Below are 14,629 nucleotides of genomic sequence, written 5' to 3' on the forward strand. Positions count from 1 at the left end.
CTTAATGCTTGAGAGATGCAAAAAAGTCCTTAATTACTTGAAGAATCATCTGTCGACTGTGAAGATCTTCTCCTACAAGAAGATTTCCACAGTCGAATAGGTTTTGAAACTCAGAAACCACATATTTATAGTAGCATCACTTAAGGAAGTCCAGGGGACTTTGAGGACAAAACATGCGGCCCAAAGAATGTGTTTGAGAGTAGTACCCTCTGATTGGAAGAATATGGATCCTTTCTTCTTCAAATCTAATGAGAAAATGTGGGCTTAGGCCTGCCATAAGGTCCTGAGGTGGAAAATATTGCCCTGGCTGAAGGTTAACTATCCTGAGAATAACTATGTGTGGGCCCAAGACGATTTTCCCAGCCATACGGCCTTGAAGATCTAGAACTTTTGCAAGGATCACCTTTCCGACTTCTGGGGCAATACCTTCTGGCTCTCTTCCAGTCTTGATCTCAATCCTCTCGACTTCAGTTTGTGGAGTCGTCTTGGAGAACAGGGTTGGGAAGACATCACATAGAAATGTCCAGGGCCTCAAGGCAAACATAAAGAAGCAATGGAGGAATATGTCCACCGATTATATTGTGTCTGACCTTGTGTGGAGGCTTTTATAGTGATTTGAGGCGGCAATACTGAATTATTCTTACAAAGATTGATTACTAAAAGTTTTTTCCATAACATTTTTCATTATACCTTTCTAATAAAAAGTTATTAAGGTTTTGATTTTGCTTCTTGATCGTGGAAAATTTCTCTGTTGCACTCTGTAAACAAGCCGTGCCCTAATCAATGCTTTATTATTGTGTGTGAGGAGGTTGATTGGAGTTACTTTGGATGACTCGCCATTAATAGTCCGATAAATTAGGGTTGCAGCATTTCGGGAATTAATGGGAATTTTCGAATATAAAATTTGTTTGAATGAAAAATCGTTTTTCGTTGAGTCTTTATGTCGATTTTTGGTGAGCTATCGGTCAAAGAGACCAAGTAGAACTATTCAATCATACTGTACAAAAATCCACAAAGAACTATACAAACAATAGGGAAGGGTCCATAGGTCAATAAGAGATAGTTTGTCTTAGTCTGTTGCTCCAACAAAAATTTATATTTTGTGTGAAAAATATTTTTTTTTAGATGTTAGTTCATAAAACAAACAAACTAATCTACCAAATATAAAAAATGTTACTAAAAAGATGGAGGATTGAAAATGTATAAATATTATAACTTTGATGAATTTGAAAGTTCGTTAGATCGAAATTAAATGTATTTCGTAATTGGATCCTTTAATCATGTTTTATTCTAGTGAAGCTAAGTATGTTAAAAGAAAATTTATATATCCAGCATTTATGAAATATATTTTGATATATATAAATAAATTTAGCATTTGCAAAAAAGTGGCTCTATTAAGCGAGGTTGTGCATTTAGCTGTCTTGTGGTTCTAGCAAAGTTGTTGAACTGCTAGAACCGGAACGAAAAAGTCGAACTAAGGCCGTAATATATTGTTTATCAGTTTTGGTTCTGATGCTTCTGTTCCTATACAGAATATATAAAACAAAAAAGAAAATATATATATTATAAAAAATAAAATTGCTTTAATCAATAAGTCAATTTTCTGAGGTTTTTTTTTTCTTCAAATTTTTCCAATTATTTTTTTACGTGGCCAGTTGTATCTGAGTTTAAAATAGCTAAGGGCTTCTAATAGATCTGGAAAAGGGTTTTGAGGCACCAGACAATGTTAATACAAGAGGGAAGGGATCCAGGTACACTACTAAGCTGGTCAGGGCCCTATAATATGATAATAGTAATATCTCTTAAGCCAGGGTTTCCCAACACTATGTAAAGCTCCCCCTACACTAATACATTTTAAACTTAGGCCCCCTGTATACGAGTTTTCAGGGCCCCTTTTGGAACTTGGAATACTACACACTCTGCGTATAAGGTAGCTGCGGCCCTGTTTGTATGGAATATCATTTCCTGGGCCAGAATTTTCTTGTGACGCCCCTTGTTTTAAGTGCATGTTACCAAACTGATCATGTATTTAAAAAAAAACGAGACCGAACCCGTTGAAATGAAAGAACTGGGACCGATAGAACCACTGAACCGGGCACAAACTTGATCTTAAGCCGTGGCCCTGCAATATCGCCTCACTGTACCCTGATAGCCCACCTCTATCCATGTATTTAATTGAAGAAAATTAGGATCCTTCCTTCTCTCTTCCGCGACCCTTAACGTGTTTGATCAGGGTCAGCACTGAAAAAAAAAGTTCTTGGGCTAAAGTTATAATTAAAATAACTTTACTAAGAAATTAAAACTTTTTCTAGAAGGATGACTATTTAAATATATTTACGATTTGAGTCGAACTAGGTTGTCAGCAGAGGTGTATAAAATAGATCCTAAAAAGGAAGAGCGGTTTTTTCAAATTGGTAACCTGAACAGGAATTTTTATTTTCAAAAGCTGTTATTATTATTTATTTTGTTTTAAGACAGAACATCTAAGTATAAAGTAATAAATAGTTCACCTGCTCATAAAAGACGGAGAGTAACAATGAGGGATTGCTTGAGATTTATAAGGGTAAGTACTTGTTGGGGTCGTAGTAGAAATGAAAGTTGACATTAGAGTAATTCCAGCCTATATGTTCTTTTCTATATAATATACGGAGTAGGATTTGGGGTTATTTCTAGTGATGGGAAGATTCTAAAAAAAAAATCCGGTGCCGATGCGATTTTATTAAAAATTCCCAATTTCCACTTCATTAATTATATAATTATTCCCTTAAAATAACCATGTCTGCACCGACTGCATTTGTTTAGAAAACTTTTGTTCACGTTTAGTTAACAAAAGAATTTAATTTGTTTCTTCTCATTTTTCGAGCATTTTTTATAATAAATTATTTTAATAGAATATTTATAAAATTTTAAGACGCAAGTAACAAATTCACACGGTCGTTTTTTACATCTTGATAGATATACTTTTTTCATAACTTAGAAGATCAATAAATAGTCAAATGCCAGTAATATATGTATAAGAATCGGAATCGCAAATTAAAAATTATTTTCGCAGGCCGATTCCAGAGAAAACACCCGATTCTGATTAATCGTCCCATCACTAATTATTTCGTTCTTCTCACAGCTTCGAAAACCTGACCTACAAAAATGTCATGGCAGCTTAGCTGCTCTCCCTCCAAAGATTCGTCAAATCGTCAGGATTAATACTATCATTTTGGATTTCCATTATTTTTACACTCAAGCACGGAATATTTTACGCATCACTGGTCATCAGTCTACTCAAGAGCTCAATATCTAATTAATTATTAGAGTATGAACAGTAAAAATTCTAAAATATTGTCCTCTAAATGTCAATGGAACATTTCAAAATCACGTAACCTACTCCTTTGAAAATTACCGAAGCAAAGTTTCCATATAAATTTTCGGAAACTTTCCACGCCCTTGCGACTCTTTGATAAAAACTGCAAAAGTTATAGTGGCCTAGGCTTTCTTTGATTACGACTCTGACATATTTGTATTTAGCTACAAATGGATCTTAACTTTTTATAAGGAACCACCTATAGAGCGTTAAAGAGCCCCATGTTACTGACTCCGATTTAGTATATTCGAAAGCTAGCTGGAGGTGCTACATCATGTGTACACTAAAAAACCCACAAATAAAGATTGGGCTCCTACAAAACCTAGATTCGTTGCCATGATTTTTCTTTGGGAGAGTGTTGGGTAACTTTTTGACAAAAGTTTTTTTTTTAAAGAAAAGACAAATAAAAATGATAGAAAATACGATTTGAATAATCCTTTTTGTGTTTTAAACTGACAATAATTAATTATATATATTTTGTTACAACAAAGTTCAAAATTTTGAAAACATTCTACATTTTTTGACAAAAAACACTGTCGTTTCGACTTTGACGAAAAAAATTTAGTCAGGAGTCATCATAGATGCCATTGGGTTTTATTCCTATGTAGTTTTTATATGCAAATCATGAGTAATTAAATATTTTTTTAATCACCCACAAGGGCACTTTATTTTTCATTGATTTAAATAAGATCATGGAAGACCCGGTATTTGTACATATATACCGATCAAAAATAATGAGAATGGTAAGATTATTAGGTAGTACGATTTAGATACAACACTCTGGACCATGGATATTTAACATAGACACATAAATAAATAAACAGATCCTCACTGTAAATCATCTTTTAATACTTTGCATTCTTTTGCAAAGGAAATTTCTTAAGAGTACCTACTAAAAACAATTATACTGTCATGAAATACGCATTTCCCAAGAAAACGCCCTTCCATTATTCTGTAAAAGCATCATCTTTAAAATCCAATTCCATTTACGTAAAAATTCAAATGAACTTCTTTTTTATAATGACAAATCTCTCTCTTTCCAGGTAATCAGTATGAATAGACTCAATGCTAATAGGAATCCCTGGGGAGTCCTCCAAATATTTTGGAATGACAATGGAGGGATGACAAGGGTCCACTTCTAAAATAAGTCGACTTGAGTCACTGTTTAATACACCCTCCTGTGAAATCCATGAGAAAATAGATTTAATCACATCAAGTCCATCAGGTCCTCCATCAAGGGCACGAAGATCCTCATAGAGACCGATCTCCGGTTCTACATTGTGCAAATCTTTTCTTAGTATGTATGGAGGATTACTTATAACTAAATCAAAGGGCCCTTCAATTGGATATTCGAATGTTCCACCAGAGTTAATAGGGTTACACAGAACCTCAAGTTTCGACTGATTTTGATTTCCCAAGAGACGTTTTGCATTGTCCTTTGTAAGATCTACAGCCATTTTACTTCTATCCACAGCAACACATCTTTGAATTGAAGGGCATTCTGATAAAAGTCCTATTGCTATTGCTCCAGAACCACATCCAATTTCTAACACACTTTTAGGGTTGAAAGCAATGGCTAAATCAATTATTTTCTCCGTTTCAGGTCTAGGAATAAACACTGGAGGTCTCATTTGGAGATTCAGGCCACGAAAGGGCCATTCTTTGATAATGTACTGTAGAGGCATTCGAGAAAGTCGACACTGGACAAGTGTCTCTAGAAGAGAGGGATCGCTTTGAGCGGAGAGAGCGATCCATTTGGCCGAAGATTCCGGATCGGGTATATGGGAATCTAATTATTATTTAAAAGTCAAAACTATGCACGAAGCTATTTCCCATGTCTGTGCTTCCTGTGATCATATTATTATTCAATATTATAATTATTAACTATCAATTAATACACTCCTGGAGGGATTCCAATTTTAAAGGACAAAATAAAATATATTTTAATTGATTTTTATAAATTAAAAGACGGAAATAATTATTTCGGTACATAATTTGACCTTTAAATCTTTGGACAAGTTTATCATATTGGGGTATGAAGGAAGGATCGTCGCAGTAGAATCGACAACTCCTCTGTAGCATCAATCCCAGAGCTGATTTCTGAGATCGTCTCAGTCTCCTTAACATGATGTACAAAATACTCAATGGAACATTCACTTAAATAGATTAATATTAAAAATTTACAACCGAAGCAAATTATTTTTAAAAATTAATTAAAGATTCGGCCGGCCATGTGATGAATTACTATTTATTTCTGTTGTACTCATATAGGAGTCCAATGACGTCATTGACTGTAAATAAATAGCTACCAAATAACAAACAACAAAAACCGTAGGCCAAACAAGATTCGGTTATCAACACACACAAGAACGTGAGAAAGACACACGCTATTCAAAATTGAAAATGATCATTCCAATCCGGTGCTTTACGTGCGGAAAACTTATTGGTAATAAATGGGAAGCTTACTTGGGTCTTTTGCAAGCTGAATACACGGAAGGGTTAGTATTTCGTGCTTATAATATCAATATGTTTCTTTAATTTTGTTATGATCCATGTACTTACTTATTTATTGCAGAGATGCTCTTGACGCTTTGGGTCTAAAACGACCTTGCTGCCGGCGAATGCTTCTTGGACACGTAGATCTTATTGAGAAGTTACTGAATTACACTCCATTGGAAAAATAAATAGGCCTTGGAGGGCGATCATGACGACGACTATTAGAAATTCATATTTATTTCTGATGATTGATCCTTTTTTGCATTTGTTTTAAGGACTTGATAAAAAAACAATTTATAATACAATTAAGAAAAATGCTGCAATTTACCAACTCTATAAAAAATGGCACCGAGTAAACTGATATAAAATTGTTTGCCTAAAAACCCGAAGCTCGATATTTCTTTTAAAAAACATGAATAATAATAATGATTGATAATAATTATATAAAAAACCTGTATACAAATATATATAAATATATAAAAGAGAAAAGGTGAACAAACAAAAATAAATATAAAAAATTTACAAACATACGGTGTATAATATCAATAGTAATAAAAATGAGCTTATATCTTTTGTGCTCGAGTATCTCCAATGTATCTGACTAGTATGAGGATAGTTATTGAAGCTTCATGCAGTTGGATTGTTATTTTGTGTACTAGTTGGACCCACATTTATGTGTGTGGACTCTTAAATTATCTGCCTTTAAATCATTGAGGGATTATTTTTATGATCACTGCACATAAGAGAGGGTCTTTGATTCTGCTCCAAGGGTGGGAGAATCACAACCTGATATGGTGCACAATCAGGAAGATCTATAACTTTATTACAGAACCAAGAAAAGAATCCAGAATCTGGGTTCCTTAGTTCCTGAATCCAAGAGTCAAAGTACCAGGAAATTTGTACAAAACCACCCCAGAGTCCGAGCAAGATCGTGACGGGACCGATCCAAAGAGGGTAAAGTATTAAAACAAAGGGAGAGAGAAGTTTGTGACAACAGGTTCGCTCTTCATTATAATGAATAAATATGTTGTACCAAGTCATGGTTCCTAGAAAAAAGGCCTGGAGTGTTCGAATAAACCACACGACTGGTAAAAAGAACAGCGAGAGAAATAAAATGTGAATCCCTCTTTTTAGGCCACAAAAACATCGATCATGATACTTTCGAATAACTCTTTTCTCAAGAACACTCAAATGCTGAGTGCCAGATAAATCCAAATGGATATCCACGTCCTTTCTCTTTCGCCCTCTTTTCACTGTTCCTGTCATGGTAAGATAATACCCAGAGCCGTTATGAGGGTTAGACATCGTCTTTGGGATGTCTTTGAGTTCACAATAGCCATCTTCTGAGGTTGTGAGCAAGGAGTCGTACAAATCCTCTTCCTTGGATACTAGAGAGATTTCTTCAATTCTGAAATGAAATATAGCGATATTTGTAGAACAATGATTTATTTAAGGACTTTGAAGCTATACTTTTCTGGTTGGGGTAATTGTGGAAGAGGCCTTGGTGTAAGTGCCTGTATCTGTGTTTCTCTATGTGAGGGTGAACTGAGTGAAGATGAATGTACTGAGGATGGGCTCTTGAATGAGTTTGTAGGAGATAATGAGGAGGCCATACTATTCTTTTTGGACTCTTCTTCCTTTGGAAATAGAGAGAGTATATTATTTGATTTTCTTTTACGTTAGAGCGCAAAGCATAGAAGACATCAAGGGCACACTAATGTGTTGAATCAGTTAATATTGAATGAGATTTAATCATGTAGTTTATATTTCTTTTCCTGCGAGCATATTAAGAGGCATTGCTATTTTATAGGTGCTATTAAGGCCTAGTACTCAAAGCGTATTATCATATGAAATCCATCCTCCTTGAACCTGGTATATCGCCCCAATTCGATGTTACTCACCTTAGAAGAAGACAAAAGACTAGACGATGACGTGACTCGAATGGATCGGAGGCTCCCAACCCCTGGAATATTCTCCAGAGCCGCCAAAATGTCTTCACTCCCTTTGGAGTCCTAATAAATAACAAGGTACATAGCAAATTAGAACAAGGCAAGTCAAACAATAAATATCAATCACCTCATTCGTGTCCGTTCCTTTGACTATATCCTCCATAGTCCTAAAATGACTCCATTTTGCCTGACAAATCCTTATTTTGTCATAATAATTTTCCCCTATATATTTTAATAGAGAAAAAAAACGTCTTAAATAAAGAAGAAAAAAAACCAGACACTTTTTTTTTGTTTCTTTCTTCCTTAATAATACTTTTCACATCAAAACATTGCATTACACTTTGTGGAGTGAAGGAGAATCTAAGTGATGTACAGACTTTCTTGTGTCAAAATTTATATACCCCTCGTTCCAATTCGAAAATGAGAGGGGGAAATAGAAGTGGGAGGGGTCAAAGTGTACGCTGGGTCGATAATACATTAAATGATTAATATAATATAATAGTTAATTCGGTCCTGAATCTCATGGATAGGACCTGTATTCTTTATATAATGTCGAGACAATCGAGTAGATGTACTAAAAAAAACTCGATTAAACTCTGGAGATGTCTCCAGGTATGGATCCATACCTAAATCAGGTCTTGGATACTACTGTCATAGATAATAACTAAACTCTCACAACTTCTCCTTTTTGACTGATTGACATTGATTATATTTTATAACTAATTAGTAATTAGTTTGAGTTGAACTCCTAGGTGACTCCGGCTCTAACAATAGCTGATTGCACTTTTAAAGAGTATTGATAAAACTTTATCAGTGTCTCATGACGTCAATATTAAATGGAATGAAGTGCAGTCCAATGTTCTGAGGGGTGGAATAACTGATTGAGGGTGTTCCACTGCTCATCCGTAAATGAGAGGAACTCTTATCACTGTTCATAAGGCTTTCGTGCATTATTGAAACAGCACACTCAATAATAATGGCCACACCAGATAGAAAATTAAATTTGGAAGTTCTTCTTCGAGATGTGGGAGAGTTTGGAAGTTTTCAGAAGCGAGTATGTTACATGCTCTGTGCACTTATTTCCCTATCGGGTGCTATGAACTTTTCTTTTACATTTACGAGTGCAATTCCACCATTCAGATGTCTTGTTCCAGATTGTGACTCTCAAAATCCTACATTCCATGATGCGTCTGTCGAAGGTTTTGATCAATTCGCTTATCCAAAGGATGATCATGCTTGTCATGTCTACAAAAATAACTCCAACACCTGTGATGCACATGCCTTTCATTCAAAAGAGATACTCAATTGCACGCGATGGATCTATGATTATTCAACTTATGGAAATAATTTCATATCCGAGTTTAACCTTGTTTGTTCTCAAGAGACAAGGGGGCCTCTATTATTTAGTTCATTTTTTGCTGGTCAAATGTTGGGTGTTTTACCCATTGGTGCTTTTGCAGATCTTTTTGGACGTAAAATTGTTTTTCTCGTCAGTTCATTAAGCTTAGCAATGATTGGATCTGCTCAAGCTCTATTTACATATGACTATCGATCTCTGCTGATATTTTCATTTCTTAGTGGGATTTTTCAAAGTGGATTTTTCCAATTAGGATACATTCTGTCCATTGAAATTGTTGGAAAGTCAAAGAGACTCTTCTGCGGCTCAGCTATTCAAATATGTTTTGTCATCGGTGAATTGTATCTATCTCTGGCTGCTTGGTATTTTAGAGACTGGAGAAAAGTTTTATTGAGTTACTCAATACCGTGCTTCTTCTCAATATTCTATATCAAACTTATTCCAGAGTCCCCAAGATGGTTACTCACAAAGGGAAAAACAGTAGAACTCGAAGAGCTTGCTCTTAAAATAGCAATGTCAAATCAATCCCCAACGCCAAATATGGAGAATTATTATTATGAACAGGTGTTATCCTCTACCGATCCTCCAGAAGGTCTTCTTCAATTCTTAGGATCAAAAAAACTTTTACTTCGTATGACTATACTCTCTTTGGGGTGGTTCGTTGTTGGGATGGGGTACTATGGTATCTCCCTTCATGCCTCCTCCCTTGCTGGATCCATCTATTTGAATTTCTTCTTACTTTCACTAGTTGAATTTCCAGGCTATGGACTAAGCTTTTTATCAATGAAATTAAATGGACGAAGAAATACAATGGTAGGCTCTCTCATCATAGCAGGCCTCTCTATTATAATTTCCAATCTACAAAATATTCCTTGGATCACTACTCTCTTATACTTGTTGGCGAAAATGAGTATCACATGTGCATTTGCAACAATTTATCTGTATACGTCCGAATTACTCCCAACAGCCTTAAGAACTGGAGGTGTTAGTACAACCTCCTTCATTGGAAAAATAGGTGCACTCATCTCACCCTACATTTCACTACTCTCCTTCATTTTAGGATCAAAGACCATCATGATTGTTTTCGGCATATCACCCCTCCTCTGTGGATTACTATTTTTATGCCTCCCTGAAACATTGGGAAAGGGGCTTCCCAACAATATTCAAGAAGCGGAGCGGATAGGAAGTTTGGAGTATATAGATAATAGTATATCGAATCTCTCCGAAGCTGAGCCTCTTATTCAAGAAAGCTCCTAGTTTTTTAAATTTTATTATAAATTAGACGCTTTGTTTTCGTTTCCTATGTGATACTATGAAGAACATTCCATTTTGATACCATTTATTTATAATTTAGGAAAATACCTCAAATATTTGATTTTTTTTACACTATTCATTGTATGAATTAATTAGAAATTTTGAAAATACATAAATAATATATAGATTATTATAGAAGGCTTAGCCAGCACAATAAGCGTGTGTAATTCATGCATTAAATTATGTAGAGTAATGTGGAATTAGTCCTTACAAAAGGGATAATACATAATTGCAGAACTTGCAAAAACTCAGCTTCTATGTATATATATTTTTCAAATTATAAGATACATAAATCATAAATGCCAACAAACTATTTGAGCGAATAATATGTACTATTTCTTGGGTTGTTGAATCACGGTTGGCTTTGAAGAGGCTCCCCTATCATGTGTTGGAGTGGGTTTGTCATGAAAAGCCTATAAAACATGAATCATCATTAATAAAATGTTCGTATACATGGAATCATTGGGATTAGAACTCACTTTGATGGCTTCTTTCGGGAATGCGTCCGCCTCATTGGTCTTCATACCTGAGACCATCATGTTCTAAATACAAAAAAAATATATGTGCAATCGTATTTAAAAGAAATGGATCAATCATGTTGTCTATACTTGGGAAGGCTTCCCTGTAGTCTCTTCACACTCAGCGACCGTCTTTGCCTCGGACTTGGAGTCTCCTTTTGGCTTATGTTGAGTCACCCTCATTCCACCGACTTTAAGGGCTGGTGCATGACCACCTTTCAATTCTTCGTCACTCATTCTACAAACGAGGGATTAATATTAGTTAGAAACCTATTACGAATGACTAAGAGTCGGGAATATATTGATACAATATTAAGTTTTTTCAAATGCAATGCCTTTAGCTTTCACTTTTAATTTACAAAGTAATTATATCTATATATTTTTTGTGAAATTGTGGTGGTGTTATATACGGACTACGACTCAGTATTATTGTGCGCCCTCAACCTCTGCTTAGTAGTGTTAATGCGGCATATCAATATGAAGTCAAAACATACCTACCTCCTTGAAGAGACTACTATGAACTGTATTATTATTATTTATTATCTCAGAACAATGGAAGAGACAGACTAGTCTTTACTTTCTGTCGTATTTATGTATTAATGATTCAGCACAGGAACGGGAAAGGGCTTTATGAAATATACAACTACTTGACAACAATGCACACTACACGTTGCTCAGTCTTCAGTATCAAAACATCTACAAAAATGTTTAGTGTTTACATACTTCAATGATATGCAAACTATGTAAGGAATAACAAGGATTCAGCTCTTCCTTTAGCTCCTCCTTGCGCATATAAAATATAGTATTTAGATTTGTATATCAAAAGCACATCACTAATAAATCGTTGTTCTGTGACGTCAACGGAAGTGAAACTCCATTGGTTGTTTCGAACTAGAGCTAGCGAGGCGAACATCTCATTAGTCATTATATATCAATATTTTTTTTTAAATAAAAGCAGCAAGTGTCAATTAGCTATAAATTATGGACTAAAGAATCGAATGTATTACTTAAATTATAGATTGGCGACTTAAAATACCGATTTCTCTATTTATGATAAAACATTTCTCATAATATCATTGATTTATTGACAAATGATTTAAATCACACTATTTGGGAACGATTACAGATGATGGAAAATCAAGGGGGTTGGTTGTCACACATCTTGAAATATAATATAAAATATATATTTTATGCTTTCCACAACGCAAAAATTACATTAAAGTGTAACAACTGATAATCAACTGTGATGGGAGCAGATTGCCACATAATTTGAAATATTTTAATTTTTGAACTCTCCTTGATGTTAAGATGTATCGAAATTTAAATAATATAATAATTTGAGGTTAAGTATTTTACTCAATGCAAATTTATGATTGAGGATATAAAATTGCACCTGATTTTTATTAGCCTACAATAACGTATATGATTGAGAGTCCGAACATTTAATTAATTATTGAATGAAATGAGCATGATAATTAATAAGTGTGAATGTAATTAATTATAATATTTAACAAAGCATGAAAAGAGTTAAGCAGATACATGCTGAAGAATGCCTTGTCGTATAAGTTGCTCACACTGTGATCTTGGTAAAAAATGTTGAGTATTTTTTTTTAGAAGAATGACTTCTCCATCCTCCGTTTCCATTTCTCCATAGTCCTTGATGCACCGAACTTCAATGTAGAGGCTCTTGGGTGGTAGGATATCTGTCATGAGATCTACTCCCATGCCTCCTCCAATGGAGGCCATGTACCCTGCTAAGTCTTTATTATACTGGTGAAAAAAATCTATTTCAGCAGAGCAGAGATTGGCCTTCATTTCTGGAGGAAGAACAGGTCCGAATTCTTTGCGCATTTGACGGATTTGAATACTACGATGATGTATGTAAGCTAGAAGAGATCTTTTGGAACGCTCAATGGCAGCATGTCGGAGGTGGATGGCAGGGGATATGGAGCGTTTTTCCTCGATCTCCTTATGATTAGTAGCGTAGAGTGTTTTCATTTCCTCAAGGATACTTCGAACAGTATCTTCTTCAAAGGGACTAGGAAGTAAGTCCTGTGTTCGAATGGTTCGACGCACCAAGTCTAAAGCTCTTTCTCCAATAAACATTTTTTGCGTCGGATTTTCCTGAAATACTTTTTATTACTATTGAGATGCGAGACTTTGAAGCCCTCTTTGGAGAGAAATCGAAGGGTATTTGTCTCTGGTGGAGACTCTGTGGATAAATTTGATAAGAGACGGCACAAGCTGGACTCTTTCTTACGGCACAAGGTCGTGGATTTTGAGCGTTTCTTACTCTTTTTGAGTTTGGATGAGACAAAAGTCACAGAGGAAGAGGCACAATTCTTCTCTTTCTCCTCTGGTTCCGTTAAATCCAGACCATCCAAGGTAGAGCAAATGTCCTCGAGTGTTTTATAAACCTTTTTTCGATCAAGCTTTTCCTTCTTTAATTTCTTGGATTTCTTCTTGTTCTTTCTCTTTCCCGAGGAGACTCGTCGACCCATGAATCAATCTCAGGGATTGCTCCAACCCTTTTAATTGCAGGGTAGGGGAAGAGACGAGTTTGCCGTTTGGAGGGAAATAACTTAAAATATTATATAAATAATAAATTTTGGAGCGGGAGCTACAGCTGTTCTTGGCTGCTGGCTAGGCCGAGAAATGAGAATCCATGAAATCATATATTCTGAATAAGAATAAAAACATGACTATTCTGTATGTTAAAAAAAATAACTAAAAATCAACATGGTAACCCTGACAACTTGAAGAATGTTTTGGAGGAGGACAGCTTAGTTGTCATGACGTTTCATTAAACTCCCTGTGAGCAGCTATGATATGAGAGAAATAAACACAAATCCTAGTGCGTATCTAGTAATGATAAAGGCAGGGATTACCACGATCCTCAATTCTACAGTCCAACAAGGATTTAACACTTATAACTCGCCAAAAATCCTCATTGCCATTCACGAACTACTTATTACTTTGTAATAGATCAATCAGACCCCTATAAGGGCTCTAAGCTTAGATTAATGAGTTCTATAATTAAATATCTGGAGTGGCACAATATCTACTGCGCAACCTTATCGGTGGATTTAATAACATATTAAGAAAAAAATAAAGTGGCAGGTTCTTGATCAATATGTACAATTTATTTTCTTATTAAATATATAATTATTTCCCCTTTATTTTTTAAGTCACGTGGCTCTACCTCCACCAAATTTTAAAAACTGAAGTAAGAACATTTTTCAATTAAAATAGATACTTAGATCGATTGTTTCTAGCTATGTTTCATGCTATATTATAATTTTCAATATTTCCAATGACAAAAAATTGGTAAAACAATTAGTTTTAGTAGGTTATTTTATACAATGATTTTAGGGATTGATGGTTGAAGGAGTATGTACAAGATGTTTTAATAAATAACTCCCTAAACATGAATATCAAAATAAAATGTAAATGCTCTCTCTTCAAGAATAAAAGAATATAAAAAGCAGTTTTGGAAATTAAAAATAATTCAATTTAGGCTGTCACTACATAGTATTATAACCATTTAATACTATATTTTTTTAAACTATATCAAAATCCTATTAGTTCATGAACTGAATTCCGAGTGTAGATGGGGGAATGACTGACGTCACAGGCTCTT

The 14,629-nt window shown here is 34.8% G+C and overlaps 5 protein-coding genes across 8 annotated transcripts; 1 reads left to right on the plus strand and 4 right to left on the minus strand.

Moving 5' to 3' along the window:
• Window positions 1-3,933: 3,933 nt before the first annotated feature.
• On the minus strand, window positions 3,934-5,615 carry HemK1 (HemK methyltransferase 1). Its single transcript, XM_040721296.2, has 2 exons — window positions 5,356-5,615; window positions 3,934-5,144 (listed from the first exon to the last, which is right to left on the minus strand). Exons 1-2 carry the CDS (start codon window positions 5,480-5,482, stop codon window positions 4,354-4,356), a joined length of 918 nt encoding a protein of 305 aa, XP_040577230.1. The 5' UTR covers window positions 5,483-5,615; the 3' UTR covers window positions 3,934-4,353.
• Window positions 5,616-6,072: 457 nt separating this feature from the next.
• Window positions 6,073-8,062, minus strand: LOC121126015 (uncharacterized). Its single transcript, XM_040721294.2, has 4 exons — window positions 7,928-8,062; window positions 7,753-7,863; window positions 7,322-7,488; window positions 6,073-7,259 (listed from the first exon to the last, which is right to left on the minus strand). The coding sequence occupies exons 1-4, from the start codon at window positions 7,961-7,963 to the stop codon at window positions 6,554-6,556; spliced, it is 1,020 nt and encodes a 339-aa protein (XP_040577228.1). The 5' UTR covers window positions 7,964-8,062; the 3' UTR covers window positions 6,073-6,553.
• A 544-nt stretch (window positions 8,063-8,606) lies between these two features.
• On the plus strand, window positions 8,607-10,601 carry LOC121126013 (organic cation transporter protein). Its single transcript, XM_040721292.2, has one exon. It carries the CDS (start codon window positions 8,777-8,779, stop codon window positions 10,412-10,414), a length of 1,638 nt encoding a protein of 545 aa, XP_040577226.1. The 5' UTR covers window positions 8,607-8,776; the 3' UTR covers window positions 10,415-10,601.
• A 118-nt stretch (window positions 10,602-10,719) lies between these two features.
• Window positions 10,720-11,734, minus strand: LOC121126025 (death-associated protein 1). Of its 4 annotated transcripts, none has more exons than XM_040721305.2 (4): window positions 11,484-11,734; window positions 11,080-11,227; window positions 10,951-11,013; window positions 10,720-10,884 (listed from the first exon to the last, which is right to left on the minus strand). In XM_040721305.2, exons 2-4 carry the CDS (start codon window positions 11,224-11,226, stop codon window positions 10,804-10,806), a joined length of 291 nt encoding a protein of 96 aa, XP_040577239.1. In that variant the 5' UTR covers window position 11,227; window positions 11,484-11,734; the 3' UTR covers window positions 10,720-10,803. The 4 variants fall into 4 exon arrangements, with proteins under 4 accessions (XP_040577239.1, XP_040577241.1, XP_071747707.1 ...); XM_040721307.2 differs by having other exon boundaries at window positions 11,298-11,512; XM_071891606.1 differs by lacking the exon at window positions 11,484-11,734 and adding an exon at window positions 11,400-11,434.
• Window positions 11,735-12,332: 598 nt separating this feature from the next.
• On the minus strand, window positions 12,333-14,057 carry LOC121126023 (DNA replication complex GINS protein PSF1). Its single transcript, XM_040721303.2, has one exon. The coding sequence runs from the start codon at window positions 13,093-13,095 to the stop codon at window positions 12,517-12,519; it is 579 nt and encodes a 192-aa protein (XP_040577237.1). The 5' UTR covers window positions 13,096-14,057; the 3' UTR covers window positions 12,333-12,516.
• Between the last annotated feature and the right edge of the window lie 572 nt (window positions 14,058-14,629).

This window comes from Lepeophtheirus salmonis, chromosome 11 (genome assembly GCF_016086655.4).
Source record: "Lepeophtheirus salmonis chromosome 11, UVic_Lsal_1.4, whole genome shotgun sequence".
In the NCBI taxonomy this organism is placed as follows: Eukaryota; Metazoa; Arthropoda; class Copepoda; order Siphonostomatoida; family Caligidae; genus Lepeophtheirus; species Lepeophtheirus salmonis.

Excerpts from the sequence above, each read along its gene's own strand:
- HemK1 (XM_040721296.2), bottom strand. The coding sequence starts at position 5,482 with ATGTTAAGGAGACTGAGACGATCTCAGAAATCAGCTCTGGGATTGATG. Across the intron at positions 5,145-5,355 it reads ACTTGTCCAAAGATTTAAAG|ATTCCCATATACCCGATCCG; the intron begins GTCAAATTATGT and ends AATAATAATTAG.
- LOC121126015 (XM_040721294.2), bottom strand. The coding sequence starts at position 7,963 with ATGGAGGATATAGTCAAAGGAACGGACACGAATGAG. Across the intron at positions 7,864-7,927 it reads AAGGAACGGACACGAATGAG|GACTCCAAAGGGAGTGAAGA; the intron begins GTGATTGATATT and ends GTTATTTATTAG. Across the intron at positions 7,489-7,752 it reads GTCTTTTGTCTTCTTCTAAG|GAAGAAGAGTCCAAAAAGAA; the intron begins GTGAGTAACATC and ends CTATTTCCAAAG.
- LOC121126013 (XM_040721292.2), top strand. The coding sequence starts at position 8,777 with ATGGCCACACCAGATAGAAAATTAAATTTGGAAGTTCTTCTTCGAGAT.
- LOC121126025 (XM_040721305.2), bottom strand. The coding sequence starts at position 11,226 with ATGAGTGACGAAGAATTGAAAGGTGGTCATGCACCAGCCCTTAAAGTC. Across the intron at positions 11,014-11,079 it reads CTACAGGGAAGCCTTCCCAA|AACATGATGGTCTCAGGTAT; the intron begins GTATAGACAACA and ends TTTTGTATTTAG. Across the intron at positions 10,885-10,950 it reads TCCCGAAAGAAGCCATCAAA|GCTTTTCATGACAAACCCAC; the intron begins GTGAGTTCTAAT and ends CATGTTTTATAG.
- LOC121126023 (XM_040721303.2), bottom strand. The coding sequence starts at position 13,095 with ATGTTTATTGGAGAAAGAGCTTTAGACTTGGTGCGTCGAACCATTCGA.